The following is a 17186-nucleotide window of genomic DNA, read 5'->3' as shown; positions in this document are numbered from 1 at the left end:
CCCAGATATCAGTAGATCGTAAATAGTACATCGCATCAATCCTACCAAGCGAACCGACGCAGAAGTGAACCGACGTAGAGATGCGGGGTAACAGATGCACATTGACTGTCTGGCATTGATCACCGGCCGCTCTGTTTGTTGATTATCGATCAAATCCGATCTCATGATTGCCGAGGTTGAGAGCAATAATCATTGGGAATGACATAAAGGGTGGGCGTCGATGCCTTCGCCAATAGACCGGAGTGCATGCAATTCATATTGCGCAGCACATGCACGATAACTTGGCTAACAAATTGAACAAATCGTCAAAATGAGCTCTACCTCGATTCAACTTCCCGCCGCGTATGCCTCTCTCAGCCATGACAACATTTCGATCTCTCACGTGCCGGAAACCGCCCCGACGGCGACGAAGGTCGTCGTCGTGACTCTCAACCGACCGCAGAAGTACAACGCCATGACGTTGGACATGTTCACGACCCTAGAATCATTCTTCAACACCGTCAGCGAGGACGACAGGGTCCGGGCTGTCGTACTTACGGGCGAGGGGAAAGCGTTCTCAGCCGGCGCGGATCTCGACGTTGGGTTCATGGGCATGGTGGCTCTCAAAGAGACTGAAGATTCTATGAACAGCTTCCGAGACTGGTAAGATTACGGAGAGAATTTGTTGGTCTAGATGGTTGCTGATATATTCACTAAAGGGGCGGACGGCTGGCGTTGGCGATCTCGAATTGCAAGAAGCCCACCATCGTCGCGTTCAACGGGTCGGCGGTTGGGGTTGGTCTCACGATGTCCCTTCCCGCCGCCATCCGGGTGGCCTGGGAGGGCGCAAAGGTCGGTTTCCCGTTCGCTCGACGGGGGTTGGTTCTCGAATCGTGCAGCGCCTTCTTCTTGCCCCGACTCATCGGGCTTTCCAAGGCCTCCCATCTCGCCACGACGGGAGACGTGTACCCCGTGTACGACCCGCTGGTGAGCGGCTTGTTCTCGAAACTATTGCCCACGCCTCGAGAGACGGTTGAGTACGCGCTCAAGCTGGCGCAAGATATCGCCGAAAACACGTCACTGGTCAGCACGAAGATGATGCGTGACATGATGGTGTATTGCCCTCCGACGCCGGAGGATGCCCACATCTTGGACTCGAGGATCTTTGTGCAGATGGCCGGCACGAATGATAACATCGAAGGGGTGAAGAGCTTCCTGGAGAAGAGGAAGCCGGTGTTTACGGATACGGTGACGCGAGAGAGCATGCCGTTTTGGCCTTGGTGGGATCCGACGACGAGTGATCGGCAAATCAACAGGTTCGAGAAGGGCTCCAAGCTGTGAATGAGCCGCATCGGACGGGCCGGGAGGAGTTCGATTGAGAAATTTGTGCTGAAGGAGAGCATAACCAAAATGGCAATGGCAATCGTATGGTGTAGCAAGGCAGTCGGCAATCCAAAATCGGCATGGGCAGCATCCTCGCAGCAGCTTTGGTTCGGGCCTGCGCTCACAACCTACGCTGGTATTGATGCATGGAAATCATTTTGCTGTAGGAATTCAATGTCCGGATATCCATTACTATCAGAATGATGTCATTTGGACCGATAGTTCAGCAGAAATCATCTGGAAAGCGCAACCAGAAACAAGCATTGAATTGGTTCTTCTAAGTCGAGGATATGTGCCAGCCAGCCAGGTGTGTCTGCTTACCTCCCAGAAGAAAATGCTCTTTTTCTCTAAGATTCTCAGTGATTCTTTGGACATTCCATCTCTGCTTTTGTTGGAAGGTGGCGACAGCTGCCACAGATGGGAGCCTGTTCTCTTGATGTGATGTGCCTTCCCACCCTTCTGGACGCTTTGGAAAGCCCGTCGAGCTTGAACGCCCTCCAGAGGACCCGCCAGTCCTGCTTCCATCCGATTTCACAACGTCTTGTGCTCGGCGAGAAGGTCGACGAACTGCACTATTTTCCGCCTTCGAGTCTCCGCCCTCTTGGTCGTCTCGATTCTCCACAGAAATGCGTACCGTTGCGTCTTGCTCAAGGCATCGAAAAACTTGACTGCCTCCTTGTTCCCCTCCAACGCCGCCTGGAAGTCGAGTGGCACCTCCATGACGCTCGCAGAGGAGTAGGCCCTGCCCCATCGCCCGTCCGCCTTGGCAGCGTCGATCTCCGCTTGCCCCGGTGGCTTCATTCGCCCTGCCTTGATCAGGACATCCACCTTGTCCACGTTCCTCTTCGACCAGAGGCTGTTCTTCCGACGTGGCGTGAACCTCTGGATGAAGTGCTGTTCGTCGTGGGATTTCCGCTGCCCATCGATCCATCCAAAGCAGAGTGCGACGTCGAGTGCCTCGTCATAGCTCACACTTGGTCTATCAGCATTCTTTTTGGCTATTTGTACCCATAGGCCAGAGGTCTCGGAGTGGTGTTCGGTCAGCCATGTCTCCCAGGCTGCTTGGTTGTCGAAGAGGAGGGTGGGGATGGAGCTTGCTTGTTTAGAGGCGGTGGAGGCGGGAGTGAAGACGTCTAGTCTTGAAGATGTGTTTTTATTGATGTTCGATTGCGCTTTTGCGCCTGATCTTGTCACTCTGCTCATTTTGGATGTAATCGAGGATGATAAGCGAGCGAACCGGGACGTTGATGATGGCCGCCGGCAATGGAGATAATTGGCAAGGGAGACGGCAGTGACTGGCAATGGACTGCGCATGAGCTAGGAAGAGGCTGATGATGATAGAATGTAAAGGAAGAATAAAGGCTTGATCTTGATGAATTGCATCTACGGCAGGTGATCGGAGCTGAATTCAGCCGAGTCTGAAAGGATGAGGTGACGGGATGAAGTTGGGATGGCCAGGCAACAGCGGGGAACCCCTCCCTGCAGTGGCGGCAACTGTTGGCTGTCAAGTGGGGCCTTCAGGGCCTTTTTCAGGTACCGACCGCCTGTGACTCGCTGGAGATAACTCTAAATCGGTGCCGGGATCGTCTGTGCGTTGCCCGGTATCGATCCTGGGGAATCCTTATCAGATCGAGCTGTAAGTGATGTTAAGAAGTCGTCACTCAATAAGACTCGTCATGGCCTGGGGCTTTGCCAGCATGATTTTTTCTGATTTTTCTGTGTCTTCTCATCGTCTTGGGCTGTGTAGGAGACATCCTGCCCGTGGTAGGGGACGGGACGACCTGACCCTACGGTCGACCTGACCTTGACGAACCCTCTTACAGTTTTCCCAGTCAGTGCCGACCACCGCCCCAAAGCCGTTCCCCGACTAACTGGCTTTGGTAATTTTGGATTGGACCAGAAAGTCTTCCAAGTCGGTACGTTGCCTCTCCCGCAGGTACGTACCTTTGGGCGTTCGTCGGCACTCGATGGGATATGTGCCAGCCTTGCCCCAGACCACCTCACAGTCGGCTGTGGACCGTGTCATGATTTTCTCCATTACTGGTCCGAGGAGAGAATTTTACAAGCAGAAACCTCAATCCTGTTGAATTGGGTTGTCCCGGGGGATCAATGACGCCTGACGATGTTCTCTCCCATGCCCCAACATCCATCCACACAGCTCCGGCCAGGAGTGAGGAGTTAGGAGGAAGTAGCACAACGAGCTTTAGTAAACCGCGGAACATTTGGACAATATTCGAGTTCTCTGACCAGATTCGTCCTAGAATTGCCCTTGTTCTGTGATCGACCCTGCCCCCTCACCCTCTCTGTTCCCGAGGTGCGAAGGCCGGGGGCTGCCTGGTGTCTTGTATTGTATCTCCGATTACACATTACACCAATTTCTATCCAGGTCGAGGCGGCTTGCAATATTATCGTCGAAGCTTAAAAAAGGCACCGGGAGGTTGGCCAATTACTGACGACGAAAAATGGTCACGTCCCGGTTGTACCAGACCCGGATTCTAATTCTCATGGAGACTTCTCCGAAACCTCCAGGTTCAAAAGCCCAATCACCCCTGGTGATCCTGAATGCGTATTCATCTCTTCGACCATATATAAAGACCCCCGGTTCTCCCTACAATCCTTCTTCCCCTCATACAGTTTCAATCACATCGACTCTAGTCACTCAGAAGCTTCTCGATTCTCTGCGTCTAGCACTACACCACCTCTATACCCTCTCATTCGAACGGAGCGACCTCCCAGACTATTCTTCAACATGGCTCTCGTGTCCAAGATGGCTCCCATGGCTCCCATGGCTGCCACCATCCCCGCCACCAACGATTACCCAGCTCCAGCTGTCACGACCAATACGACGGCAACGAAGAAGCGCAAGCAGTCCTCCGACACGTCAGGCAACGAGGACACCACCAAAAGCCGCAAGCGTACTCGTCTCACCAGCCCCTGCTACTGCTATACGAAGGCCCCCAAGAAGAACGAAACGAACCCAGTCACCCCCCCTCGTCAGAAGAAGCAGATCGAGAAGCTTCCCGTCAACTACCCCTTCGCAACCACCGACGAGCAGATCGACCTCTGGACCCCCGAGGAGATCGAAGAGCGGGAAGAAGCTCTGCTCGAACGAAGAAAAGAGTTTGAGGAAAGTCTGGCCGCACAGTACGACACGAGCGACGATGAGAGTCCCGAAGAGGACACGAGCGAAGACCAGATCCCCTTTGAGGAGCACGCGAGAATGTACTACGCAGTACCTGAGAAGGATCGTGTTTATCTCTACGATGTTCTCTTCAACAAGTCCTACCTGAAACGGTCAGGTCGGGAGTCCTCATGAGGCTCTCGGCCAGTGAAAGGCATGGCCTCGGATATTGATTGAGGAGGGAGCATGGTGTTTGGTATGGATTACCTAGGCTACAATGCCCTCTGTTTCTGGTATGGGGTTGGGTAAAATGTGTATTCTTGGTTTATTGTGCGGGTCGTGATACAAGACGGGGTTTTCTCCCGGTGCATGGAGTCTAGTCTAGATTGCCAATGACACTGGGTTTCCCTTCATACCACTCCTCTTCGGTGATTATGTGTGCATTTCGTTACCATGTTATACATTCCTTCTCGTTTCAATGCATATGTTTCTCCCAGTATCAATACTAACGTGAAGGCTGGCTGGACAGTCGGAACGACAGCTGCGATGGGAAGCCCGTCTCCATGTTCACGGATGGAAGATTTATGTTGCCACCTGCAAAACCTATCAAAGTTTAATTGAAAGTGGCTGACTGACTCCAACCAGTCCCGGAGTGCAAGCCATAAAACATAACATTATCCACGTATATTAATCACATGTAGTGTTGTCCCGGTAGCGGTAGGGTGATTCAAACGTTCAAATACCGTTGCGCAGAATGTCACGTTCTTATAAGAACATGTGAAGACATTTAAAAACCAACAGAATATCATAAGACATCTTCAATTTGAAATTAGTAAACCAGAAATCGTTTCCATGATCAGGAAATAAGTAGACATCTACAAATAGCCCAGCGCCACACGCCCTAGTTGTACAATCCCTTTCAAATCCATATAAGCAAGAATAACAAACCACATCAAGCCTCCACCTCCCTGAGCAGTCTCGGGTACTTGTCAACTCCAGGCTCGTCAAAAGTCTCAATCAAAGCAGCCACGGCCGGGTGCATGCCCGCTGCCACAACTGCCCTAGTCCACTGCTCCATCGGCAGCACGTCATACTTCTTGCCCGTCTGCCTCAATCCAATCTCCGCCATGCCCGACATGGGAATGATGATATCGCCGACGTTGTTCACAAAGGTAATGCCCTTGTCCGTCTTAGCGGGACACTTGACGGTGTCCCTGAGCAACTCCCGGATGACATCGTCGCAGCACGTCTCGATGGAAACGAGGTCGAACGCGCCGGCGTTGTACTCAACCCGCGGTACCGTTCGGGTCTTGTGGGCGTAGTGCAGCAGCGAGTTGACCCAATCAAGCCCAGCCTCATCGGTCTCGGCATCGTCGCCTTCGCGGATGATTGTCGACGGACGCTGGACGACGACTCGCAGCTGAGGGTGTCGTTCCATCAGGCGCTCAAGCATCCTCTCGCAAGTCCACTTACCGCACATGTACCCATGCGCGCCGTCCGCCGGGGGCGTCTTGCCTGTTCCCGTGCACGAGGTCGGAGGGAAAGCCTCGAGCCCGGCAAAGAGAGCCACGCCGGCCGAGGAGACGTAATGGAAGGGGACCATGCGTCGCAGACAAGCCCCAACGAGCTGACGCGTGGACTCGACGTTGGCTTGTCGGAGGGCTGAGTAGTACTTCAGGTGGGACGTGTCGGAGCCGTTGTGGATGACGGCGTCGACTTCGCCGAAGATGTCGGCCCACTCGTCTTCGCGAAGACCGAAGCGGGACTGCGAGAGGTCGCCCTCGTGGTAGACGACGCGGCCGCCTGCTGAGGGGAGTCGCTTGGTCTCGAGACGCTCCGGTAGCCGACGAACAGCAACGCATATGATCTTGCGGACGGATGGTTGTGCGAGGAGCGAGTTGAGGAGGTGGTGTCCGAGCAGACCGCTGCAACCGGTTAAGAGTACGACTTCCGGGTTCGCCTTGGGAGCGGGGGCGCTGCTAAGGTCGGGAACTGAGGTGTCGGGCTCAGGGGGAGTCGTCTCAGCCGTCCACTCGACAAGAAGGCTGCTGGTGACCTTTGGTTCAACATCAAATGTCGACTCTGGGGGTGTGGTGACTCCTGAGGACAGGTCGTTGCTGCCGGTGGACTTCGGAAGGACACTGCTCGAATCCTCGCCGCTGCTGCTGCTTCCGCTGCTGTTGGGATTGGGGCTCTGAGGGCCGTCTTGCTGGAGTTGAGGAACCAGCTCGGATGGAATACCTTCAACGGCCAGGTCTACCAGGCTAGACATGCGGACATCGTTGGCCATGATCTTGAGGACGGGGACGCTAACTTGGAAGTTCTTCAGGAACCACGATCGGACGTCGACCGAGAGAAGGGAGTCGAATCCCAATTCGACGCCCCGCATCATCATCAGGTCATCATCGCCGGTAGAAACCTGAAGCATACGACGCAGCTGGGTGCCGTACGCTTCCTTGACAACCTGAAGCACCTCCTGTCGTGATCTGCACTCGCGGAGGAGGTCCTGGATGGAAGCCGAGTTCGTCTTCTCCTGTTTGCCGTCACCGTTGGAGATTGACTGCTGGACGAGGAAGCGTGTGAACTTGGGGTCATGGTACCAAGGCGGGATATTGGCCATGTCGGACGTGATGGGAAGAAGACCCGTGGAGATCTCCGGCCCGTTAGGGTTGTCGAGATGGCCGGCTTCCATGCACTCGGCGAAGATCTGGTGGAAGTCCTGCTCTGAAAGATGCATCATGGCCGTCTTGGCGACCGTCACGTCAAGCTGGCGCTCCGACTGCGTGATGTAGCCGATGCCAATGATGGCACCGACGTTGACAACAGACGAGCGGAGGCCGCGCTTTCTGCGGTTGCCAGCAACACCAATCATGCCCATGTTGGCAGCGGCGTAGTTGGCTTGGCCGACGTTTCCGATCACGCAGTTGATGGAGGACAGGAGGACGAAGAAGTCAAGGTCGACGTCGTGGAAGATGCGGTCTAGATGGATACTGCCGAGGACCTTCGGTCTGGTGACGTCCGTCACCTGGTCGAACTGCATGTTCCGCACGGAAACATCTCTCAAAACCATCGCGCCGTTGAGAAGACCAACGATCGGCGGCAGAGTGTCGACGATTCTCTGGTGTACGGCTCTGATGGCCTCCTCGTCTGTCACATCACTGCGAAGTATTGTTAGTCATGGTCTATTGCAAATTCGAGAGAGAGACATACCATGGCATGATGTGGATGTTGACACCGCAACGCTGATGGTCCTCAACCCATCGTCGGTCAATCTTGGGGTTTCTGCTGGTGATGACAAGGTGTCTCACGCCTCTTTCAATCATCCAGTCGAAGAGGGAGATGCCCAATGCTCCGGACAAGCCGACCAGCCAGTACGTCTTGTTTGACTTGAACAGCTGCTTCGATTCGAAGCGAGCAACACGCGCACATAGACTGGCAGACGAAGGTGTCCAGTCGATAATCGCGAGGGGGTTACCTAGGAGTTCTCCGTTGGCAAGAGCCTCAATGTTAACAGACTTGACTTGGGAAGATAGATTGTGACCCTTGCTGCTGTGTTTCTTGATGGAGGCAATAGCACGCTGCAATGTCTGTCCCAGGAGAGACCCAGGGGATCCGATCTCCACACCACGAGGGGAGTACATGGTGCGCTTGTCTTCTCTGCGGCAGTACGGCGGAAGAACAGACATCATCGTCAGCTCAGTCTCCGAAGGCTCGATCCCAGTGGAATAGGCGACAAAGCAAGCGACGTCGCGAGGGAGCATCTCGGCAACTTCAGAGCGCTCCAGGTAGCTCGGCAGTTTCAGCTGATGTACCGCGGACGAAGAAGGCTCTTCGGAGTCCGTCGTGAGCGTCACGTTGACGCCCTTGGACAAAGCCTGAGAGATTAGTGCTTCCGCGACCACATCCGTGGCGTTGTGGGCGACCAACTTTTGGCCTGCGAGAAGCGAATCCACAACGGTCATGGCAGAAAGCTCAGCGGCCACAAGAAGCAGCTGAGCAGTCTCGGAGCCATCTGGGACTTCGAAACGCACAGTTGACTCGACAGGAGCCTTCAACACGGAAGTCAGAGAGGTGACGAGCGACACATGTCGAGCACCAGCTTCGTCGACGCCCAGCACGAGGAAGTGATAGCCTGCTTGGCTTCGGAGAGCAGATGACACGGCGTGAGTAACGCGCAGTTTGATAGTCTTTCTGCTTGAAGAATAAGGCACGAGTCCTTCGGCCGTCTCGTAGCGTGAAAGCTGTCGAAGACAGACGCTGCCGCTGTTCTGCTGTTGCATTTCAACGACGGACTTTTGGGAATCGACTTCACGGAAGATGGATCTCGAGTCGGAGTTGAGGCGGTCGTTGGCATCCGCGATCGGGAACAGTCGCGGCACAAGCTCTCGGCCTTGGTCGTCGATAATAATCTCCGGCTCTTTCACGAAAAGAATGTCGCTGGCATCAAGCTGCTTGGAGGTGAATCGAAGGAGATATTGGGCGATCAGCTGGGCGCTGGCCTTGCTGGCGTCTGGAACGTCAAGATACTGGACGCGCAAGGTTTCGTCCTCGTGCATGGCCGATCTTCCGAAGCCGACTGTCATGTTACAGTATGGTTCGTCTTGAAGACGCCCACTAGTGAGCCAAAGGATATCCTTGCCCCCCTCGAATAGCTTGCGGAAGTTATACCATCGCTCTGGCGTAACGTCTTTGAACACAGGGGTCTCCAAGTCCACAAGACTGAGAACGACGGAGTTGGTGTCGAGCACGGTTTCATCGAGCTGCTCCAAGGACTTGAACGCGATAATTTCCTTCGCGAAGGGCTTCAGCACGTCGCTAATACCATCTGCCAGAGCGGCAATCTTGGTTGTCTGCCCGCCAAGGATGATAACCCTGTCGTACACGGTACTTCTGGTAACGGTGAGAGGGTCCCGAGCAAGTTGGATGCGGTCATCAACGGCAGTTGAGACGAAGAGAGTGATGCCGAAGGCGTCGAAGAGTCTGGGCGGCGACATGGTGTCAACACCCGAGAAGCCGTTGTTCCGGAGAATGACTTCCCAATCGGCGGTGTCAACGAGAGGAGAAAGGGTTCGGCCCTCCTCGACACCGCGCCACCAGCCCGGCAGAGGCCCGAAGATGAAGCCTGCACCAGCCTGCATGGCACCATCGCCGGCACCTTCACCGAGAATGAGCATTCCGCCTGGCTTGAGAAGCTTGCGCAGGTTTGCCACTGCTTCTCCTAGCCGGGCGCAAGCGTGCACGACCATGAAGGCGACGACGACGTCGTAGGTGCCGGGCTTGAAACCCTGCGCGACGGGGTCATCTTCAGCGTTGCATACCTTGAAGATCATGCGGTTACTCCAACCGGAGAAGGTCTCGGCCGCATTCTCGAAAAAGCTAGAGGAGATGTCGGTGAAAGTGTACGTGTTGAAGTCGTGCCCGATAGTATCCAGAATGCGCTTGGTAGCACCACCAGTGCCAGCACCAATCTCGAGAATGTTGAGATGAGGGTTCCGGTTCGTGAGTTGCTTGATGACACTGCCCACCCACATGGTCGACTGCTTGGTGCCGAAGCCATTGGCGTAGTATTCGTCAAGAAGACCAGACGTACGGAAGTGCTCGAGCATGGTTGTTTCGCCTCTGAAGACGCGAGGCATGGTCTTTCCAACGAGAAGCATGATCCTGACGTCTGAGTTGTCCATAACACCCTTAGCTCTGACGTGATCAAGGACGTCCTGTTCCGTATCCTTCAACCACTCCTTGTAGGCCCACTTGTGCTCTCCACGTTTGAGCAGGTTGGTCATGTGCTGAGCATAGTTGAGGTAGTGGCAGAGCGGGCTCTCTGATCTCGCAGGATGGTTCTGGGGGACAGTGTCATCGAATTGTCTCAAGTAGAACGCCGCGATACGGCTGAGAACAAAGACAAGATCGCGATCAAGATCTGTGACAGGCACGTTGGCAGCTGCGGCCGAACCATCGGGTTGGCTTGGCACCCAATGCATCTTGTAGAAGACGTCTCGGTCGTTGCTCGCGTCAGAGGCGCCGACGGGCTTGAAACGGACTTGGTCAACCTGGATGGCTGCGCGCGACAGGCCGGACGTGTAGATACTGACACAGCCTGAAAAGCCTCCGCTGCTCTCTCCATCTCCGTTGGCAGTACCGGAGCCTCCAGAGTTGGGGCACATGGAGTCCAGCAGCGTGGTGTCTTCATCCGTATACTGTCTGGAAGCCAGCGCGGCGGGATCGATCCTGACCTTGTCGATGCTGGATGGCAGATGGAGCAGTCGAAGCCTGTCATCTCCGGGATAGCTGTATGCCAGCATGACAGACTGGAATGCGGCGTCAAGGTCGACGGGATGGATGAGGAGGTCATCTGCATCAGGTGCCGAGGCCGATGTTCTCGCCTTGTTGGCAACGCAAGTCGCCCTGCCAAGTTTTCGTTCAAGCTTGACGAGAGATCGGAAGGCACCGGAGAAGTTGTACTCGAGGCCAGCCATGAAGCCGTAGAGACGAGATGAATCGACGGGAATCATGTGGGGCGGCTGAATGCGACGCTCAGGCAGAACAGGAGAGGGGGCTGAAGCTGAGTCGTTGGCATCACTGTCTTCGCATAGAGAAACTCTCAGCTTGCCGTCAGCGGCGAGCGCCAAGTCGGCAGAGTCACCTCCCAAGGCAGCCGAGTAAGTGAAGGTAGCGGTGACGTGTTTGGCCTTGACGGAAACTTGGGAAAGTTCAATCTGAATCTCAACGCATGCGTCTCCCTGGTCGAAGGTGATGGCGTTGTGGATGTTGAAGTTACTGAGCTCAATAAGACGTATGGTCTTGCCTCCGGACAAGGAGCGAGCGGCTTCAACGGCGGTGGAGACATAGGCTGCAGCCGGAAGAACAATCTGACCCTGGACCTGGTGTCCCTCGAGCCACGGCATCTCGCTAGGCTTCAAGACGTTCTTCCATCTCAAAATGTGAGCGGCGCTGTCCGGAGAGAGGTTTCCAAGAAGTTGATGGTATGTCTGGTCACGGAGACGCATACGGCGGGACCTCCTCGACTCAGCCCAGTAGGCAGTCTCGTGTTTCCACTGGTAACTCGGTAGATCACCAAGAACAGTGAACTGACGTTGCTGCTGGCTGTATCCCAAGAGGGCGGCATCACAACCACTCAAGCTGACCGAAGCTTTATCGAGATGCATCCAGAGGAATCCGAGGCAGTCGGAGACGGCAGAGGTGGCATCACCGCCACGTTGGAGCGTTCCATGGTACGGGATCTTCTTCTGTAACGTCTCGCTGATGTTCTGCAAAGCCGGGCCAGCAAGTGCGGGATGAGGCCCAACTTCGAGAGCAACGGCAGGGGTGTCGTCTCCTCGGATGACCGTGGCAGACGCGGCGGCTTGTACCGCTTGAGCGAACAACACCGGTCTCGTCATGTTCTCCGCCCAGTACGCATCGCTCAGCTTGTCGCCCGACTCAATCGGTCTGCCGTTGAAGACACTCGAGAACCAAGTGCACCGACTGTCTCCCGGAAGCGCCTTGACGCCGGCTCGCTGGAGAGACGCAACGTAGGGGTCGAAGCAGGGGAGCATGTGCTTGGAGTGGTAGGCCACATCGACTCTAAGACGTCGGTTGAACTTCTTCTCGTCCTCAAGAATGACCTCGAGCTCGGCGATGGCGTCTTCGTCGCCCGAGATGGTCACACTTGATGATGAGTTGACGGCGGCGATGCCCAGACGACCGGCGAAGTCCTCGTCTTCGCACAGCTCAGCAGCGTCTTCTGCCGAGGTTCCGGCGGCCAACATAGCGCCTTTCACTCCGTTCGGGCTCGCAGCTCTCTTGCAGTGTAATCCTCGGTAGTATGCGATGACGATGGCATCTCGGGCGGTTAAGAACCTGGCAGCGTAAGCGGCAGCGATTTCACCGCTGGAGTGGCCGATAACTGTGTGGAACTGTACGCCGGCTGCCCGAAGAATGTCGACCATCATGATCTGAATGGCTGTACAAAGGGGCTGCGAGACAGCCGCATCACCGATCCGGGATGCGGAGGGTTCAGCAAGCAGTTCAGCTAGCATGGTCCAGTCAGGGCGATCCTCATCAGGAAGCTGACTGAGTTCGTTGTCGAGCTTCTCAATAATGCCTCGAGCAAAAGGCGAACTCTCAATGAGCTCGGCTCCCATGCGGGCGTACTGGGCTCCCTGGCCGGTGAAGACACCCATGACTTTCGAAGACAACTTGTTCTTGGACGTTGCCGCCCACGTTCGTACTCCAAGAACATCGGATGAACCGTTGTCCAGTCGAGCCCGAATCTTAGAACCAAGGTCTTCCAGCGACGTCGCCGAGAAGGACACACGATACGGGAGGATGGACCTACGTTCCCTCAGCGTGTAAGCCAAATCGCGGACATTCGTCTCAGGATGGCTGTCGATGTAAGACACATAGGCGGAGAGGTTGGCTCGAAGAGATTCTTCTGATGCCGCCGAGAACACAAACGGCGTCAGGGCCGCGGAGGTATCATTGGAGCCATTGCTGCCCGGCGGTACGTAGCTTTCGAGGATGGCGTGAGCGTTCGTGCCGCCGAAGCCAAAGTTGTTCAGACTGACTCGCTTTGGTTGACCCGGGGCAACTGTTGGCCATGGGAGTGGTTGTGTTGCGATCTGGATGTTGCCATAGAAAGGTGCCACTGCAGGGTTCAGCCGGTTGAAAAGAAGATTCGGCGGCACAGTAGAATTCTGCATGGCCTTGACACCCTTCAAAAGAGCTGCAATGCCTGCAGTGCCCTCCGTGTGACCCAGTACGGTCTTTATCGAACCGGTATAGATGGGCCCGTCTTTGGCCTCTTTTCCAGCACCGAAGAAAGCGCTGCTGAGAGCTTCAGCTTCAACAGGATCTGCGAATAAGGTCAGTCATCTCTGAATAATACACAGTACTAAGTTGAAGGATAAGACATGTTACTTACCACCGGCTGGCGTTCCGGTGCCATGTGCTTCAATATACTGCGGCCAATGGCTTGGGTTCTCCGGATCGAGACCGGCTTTCTTGTAGACGCTGTGAATCAACGCTCGCTGCGCGCTGGCGCTCGGCATCGTCAAGCCTGGCGTGGCTCCGTCTTGATTGACGCCGGTCTCGCGAATGATGGCCTCGATCCTGTCACCGTCCCGTAGCGCTTGACTGAGCGTTTTGAGGACGACAGCGGCTACTCCGTCTCCACGAGCGTAACCGTTGGCATCGGCGTCCCACATCCGGCTGAGTCCATCTGGAGAAAGCATTTTCAGCTTACTCTCGATGATGTACATCTCAGGGCCCAAGATGAGGTTCGAACCGCAGGCCACAGCCATCTTTGAATCTCCGGCGCGAAGGGCCCGGACGGCCTGGTGAACAGCGACTAAACTGGAAGAACAGGCGGTATCAATGGTAACCGATGCGCCGTGCCAGTCGAAGAAGTAAGACACGCGATTTGAGAGGACTGCGCGTGATGTTCCCACAGCAAAATAGGTAGGTGCTTGGTCCAGGTCGCGAAGGAGCATGGCCTCGTAGTCGCCGCACATGAGACCAGCATACACTCCGGTATCACTCCCGCGGAGACCTTCGATACTCAGGCCGGCAGATTCAATGGCTTCGTAGACTATCTCCAAGAGCATGCGCTGTTGCGGATCCATCGCTCGGGCCTCAACGGGGTTGATGCCAAAGAACTCGGCGTCAAACACCCGCAGGTCCTCGTTGAGCAGGTAAGAGTGTAGAACGTTCATGTGTCCATGTTGTGAGGGGTTTTTGTGGTAAAAGCCTTTGGCGTTAAACCGACTTTCTGGGATCTCGCTTCTGACGTCTCGTGGTTTACTTAGAAGTTCCCATAGTTTCGATGGCGAGCTGGCATCGCCGGCAAAACGGCAAGAGCTGCCAACAATGGCAATGGGCTCTGAGGCCAGGGCTGAACTGTTGGAAGGCATGTCGGCGTTGACAGGCATGGTAGCGTTGTGTTGGATGAATGAACAGGCGGTCAATGTGCTGATGATATTGAGAGAATCCTAGCCGAACATGCAAGTGTGATTGGGAGTCTGGGTCTTCGAGTTGAGCTGTTGAGCTGGACCCTTGAGAAGGTTTGAGAATGGCGCGGCCTACTGAGATAGCCTCTGGTTGACTGTCGATTTGCTTTGAACTAAGATCAAGGGTGTGTACATGAACTCTAGAGTTGGTAAACAGAAGGTGAGAAGTACATATATCTAAATTCAAAGATGACCGTCTACATGTCAGCAGGTTGCAGCCTCGATGTCGTTTTCGTAGTCGTGGTTCCTGCAACTGACAGACTTGCTTAACCATGCACAGGCTGATTGGAATCTCCCAAAAGCCCCCACCGGATCACAACTTTCGTCTTTGGCGCCGGCCGGCGTTGTGTCTTGGTAGGCTTCGGTTTCCTGTTACGGAAACAGGCGCCGGTTCCGTTAGGCTCCGGTTACTCTTGTTGGAGACCGGCGCCGAGTTTCCAAGGGCCGTGTCCCACGACATGTTTAGTTCCGACGGGATATTTCATGAACTCAATTCGCAGTTTCGTAATTGCCAGGTAAATGTTTTGCCGCTAGTGGGGTTTGCATGAAACCGCTGAACTCAATACGGCTTTTTGACTCAAGAGCTTCCGAATCTCTTCACCAGGGCACCCTCTCGAAGACAGATCAACTCCCCTTGTCACTACTCAACCGGAGCTTAGGATTTCTCGTGTAAATCGGCATGTGAATTCGATATACTTCATCATCTACCTGTCTCGTTGCTTGGTGTGATTGCGTGCAACAGGTGTCTAACATCGACGATTACGAACAATGGCTGTCCTATCAGCAGTCTCCTCGACGGGGTTGATCTCTTACCTCCCTTCAATTACAGTAGCACTGGTATGTTGCGTTCATTTCAATCAAGCGTATCGGAATCAGACGTCTAACTGTTGATTGATGCAGCTGGTCAGCTACATCCTCGTGCTGCGGCCACTCCGAAATGTGCTCTTCCATCCGCTCACGAAATACCCCGGGCCTAAGCTCTTCGCAGCTTCCTCACTACCATATGGCTTCTGGTACATGACGGGGAAATGGCACACGAAAATCAGGCAATTACATGACAAATACGGCCCGATAGTTCGAATCGGACCGGATGAGCTCTCGTATTCTTCTCCCGAGGCCTGGGAGGACATTTACGGTCGTTACGTTCCAGCCAAACGCAAAGAGAACCCAAAGCCCGTTTGGTACTGCTCACCAGATGCCCACGACATGGTCGGTGCCAGTCTTGGTGACCACGGTCGCATGCGCCGGGTCATGGCCCCAGGCTTCACCTACGGCGCCATGTGCAAACAGGAGCCTCTGATTCAAGAGCACGTCGATCTATTTCTCAAGCGACTTAACGAGATGTGCGGCAGCGATGGAACTGTCGTCAATATGTTGGAGTGGTTTACTTACTGTACCTTCGACATGATCGGCGACCTATCCTTTGGCGAGCCATTTGGCTGTCTTAAGAACTCGATGTTACACCCTTGGCTCCAGCTGGTCTTCGCAAACATCTACGTTACGCATATTCTCATGCTTTGCAAGCGCATTCCCTTCTTCTACCTCTTCTTGCCCATCAAGACCACCGTTCAGCTGTACCGTGACTTCACCAAACACGTCGTGGTGTTGAGGCAGGTTGTCGAGCGCCGCTTGGCTAGCCAGTCGAAGAGAAACGACTTCATGGACGTCATGACATCGAATCCGGGCAAAAGTTTGTACATGACGAACGAAGAAATCTTCAAAAACGCCATACTCCTCACTGGAGGAGGGGCCGAGACGACTTCCAGCTCGTTGACGGGCATGGCGTACATTCTTGCTACGAGACCCGAAGTCAAACGCAAGGTAGTCGAAGAGTTACATACCACGTTTCCCTCGGAAGAAGACATCAACATGCGCAGTGTTGCGCAACTGACGTACACCGGCGCTTTCATCGAAGAAGCTCTCCGATACTATCCTCCCGGCCCAAACGCCATGTGGCGCACGACGCCGCCAGAAGGGAACACAATCTTGGGCGACTTCATACCTGGAAATGTAAGTTGAACAGCACCAAAGCCTAAGCTGGCCTGCAACAAATGCTAACGCTACTATTTAGACGATTCTGGGGATCCCTCACCGCGTGGTGTACCGCAGCGAACGTTACTGGAAGCACGCCGACGAGTTCCATCCGGAGCGTTGGTTTCCTGAAGGACAGCGCCCAGCCGAATTTGATGCGGACCGCCGAGAGGGTTTCCATCCCTTTTCATATGGACCGAGGGCCTGCATTGCGATGAAGTGAGTTTTCTTTACTTTGTGATTGGGACCATTGCTGACGGCTTCTGGCAGCCTGGCGTACGCTGAAATGCGCTACATCCTGGCGCGCTTCTTATGGCACTTTGATGTTGAGATGACGGAGCAGAGCAAGACCTGGATGGACAACCAAAAGGCATACCTTGTGTGGGATAAACCGGGCCTCTTCTTACGGTTGAAACCAGTCAACACAGTCTAATAGTTGCCTATTGCAAATATTCCGTCAGCTAGACAGTAACGCATTTCGAAAAACAAATATTTGCCAAACTTTGCGTCTATTTCAACTACCCACACACGTCAATTGAAGCCGTGAGACAATGTTCTTCTGTGCCAGTTTAAATATCAACATATCCTGGCACGACTGAAAGACAGCAACCTTAACTTGTGCCATTAATTCTTTACGATTGGATATCTATACATTCTCAGTGACT

At 54.5% G+C, this 17186-nt stretch overlaps 5 protein-coding genes across 5 annotated transcripts; 3 read left to right on the top strand and 2 right to left on the bottom strand.

The window, feature by feature from the left end:
- Positions 1 to 310: 310 nt before the first annotated feature.
- Positions 311 to 1320, top strand: CkaCkLH20_10025 (enoyl-CoA hydratase/isomerase; the record flags this gene model as incomplete). Its single annotated transcript, XM_038892740.1, has 2 exons — positions 311 to 642; positions 699 to 1320. The coding sequence occupies 2 exons, from the start codon at positions 311 to 313 to the stop codon at positions 1318 to 1320; spliced, it is 954 nt and encodes a 317-aa protein (XP_038741989.1).
- Positions 1321 to 1893: 573 nt separating this feature from the next.
- On the bottom strand, positions 1894 to 2565 carry CkaCkLH20_10024 (uncharacterized protein; the record flags this gene model as incomplete). Its single annotated transcript, XM_038892739.1, has 1 exon — positions 1894 to 2565. The coding sequence occupies one exon, from the start codon at positions 2563 to 2565 to the stop codon at positions 1894 to 1896; it is 672 nt and encodes a 223-aa protein (XP_038741988.1).
- Positions 2566 to 4111: 1546 nt separating this feature from the next.
- CkaCkLH20_10023 (uncharacterized protein) lies at positions 4112 to 4678 on the top strand (the record flags this gene model as incomplete). Its single annotated transcript, XM_038892738.1, has 1 exon — positions 4112 to 4678. One exon carries the CDS (start codon positions 4112 to 4114, stop codon positions 4676 to 4678), a length of 567 nt encoding a protein of 188 aa, XP_038741987.1.
- Positions 4679 to 5435: 757 nt separating this feature from the next.
- Positions 5436 to 14412, bottom strand: CkaCkLH20_10022 (uncharacterized protein; the record flags this gene model as incomplete). Its single annotated transcript, XM_038892737.1, has 3 exons — positions 5436 to 7641; positions 7694 to 13337; positions 13407 to 14412. 3 exons carry the CDS (start codon positions 14410 to 14412, stop codon positions 5436 to 5438), a joined length of 8856 nt encoding a protein of 2951 aa, XP_038741986.1.
- An 846-nt stretch (positions 14413 to 15258) lies between these two features.
- Positions 15259 to 16954, top strand: CkaCkLH20_10021 (uncharacterized protein; the record flags this gene model as incomplete). The annotated part of the gene is made up of 4 exons (XM_038892736.1): positions 15259 to 15327; positions 15391 to 16500; positions 16562 to 16740; positions 16792 to 16954. The coding sequence occupies 4 exons, from the start codon at positions 15259 to 15261 to the stop codon at positions 16952 to 16954; spliced, it is 1521 nt and encodes a 506-aa protein (XP_038741985.1).
- Between the last annotated feature and the right edge of the window lie 232 nt (positions 16955 to 17186).

Source organism: Colletotrichum karsti, assembly GCF_011947395.1.
Source record: "Colletotrichum karsti strain CkLH20 chromosome Unknown Scaffold37, whole genome shotgun sequence".
NCBI lineage: Eukaryota > Fungi > Ascomycota > Sordariomycetes > Glomerellales > Glomerellaceae > Colletotrichum > Colletotrichum karsti.
This window is presented reverse-complemented; position numbering and strand designations above follow the sequence as displayed.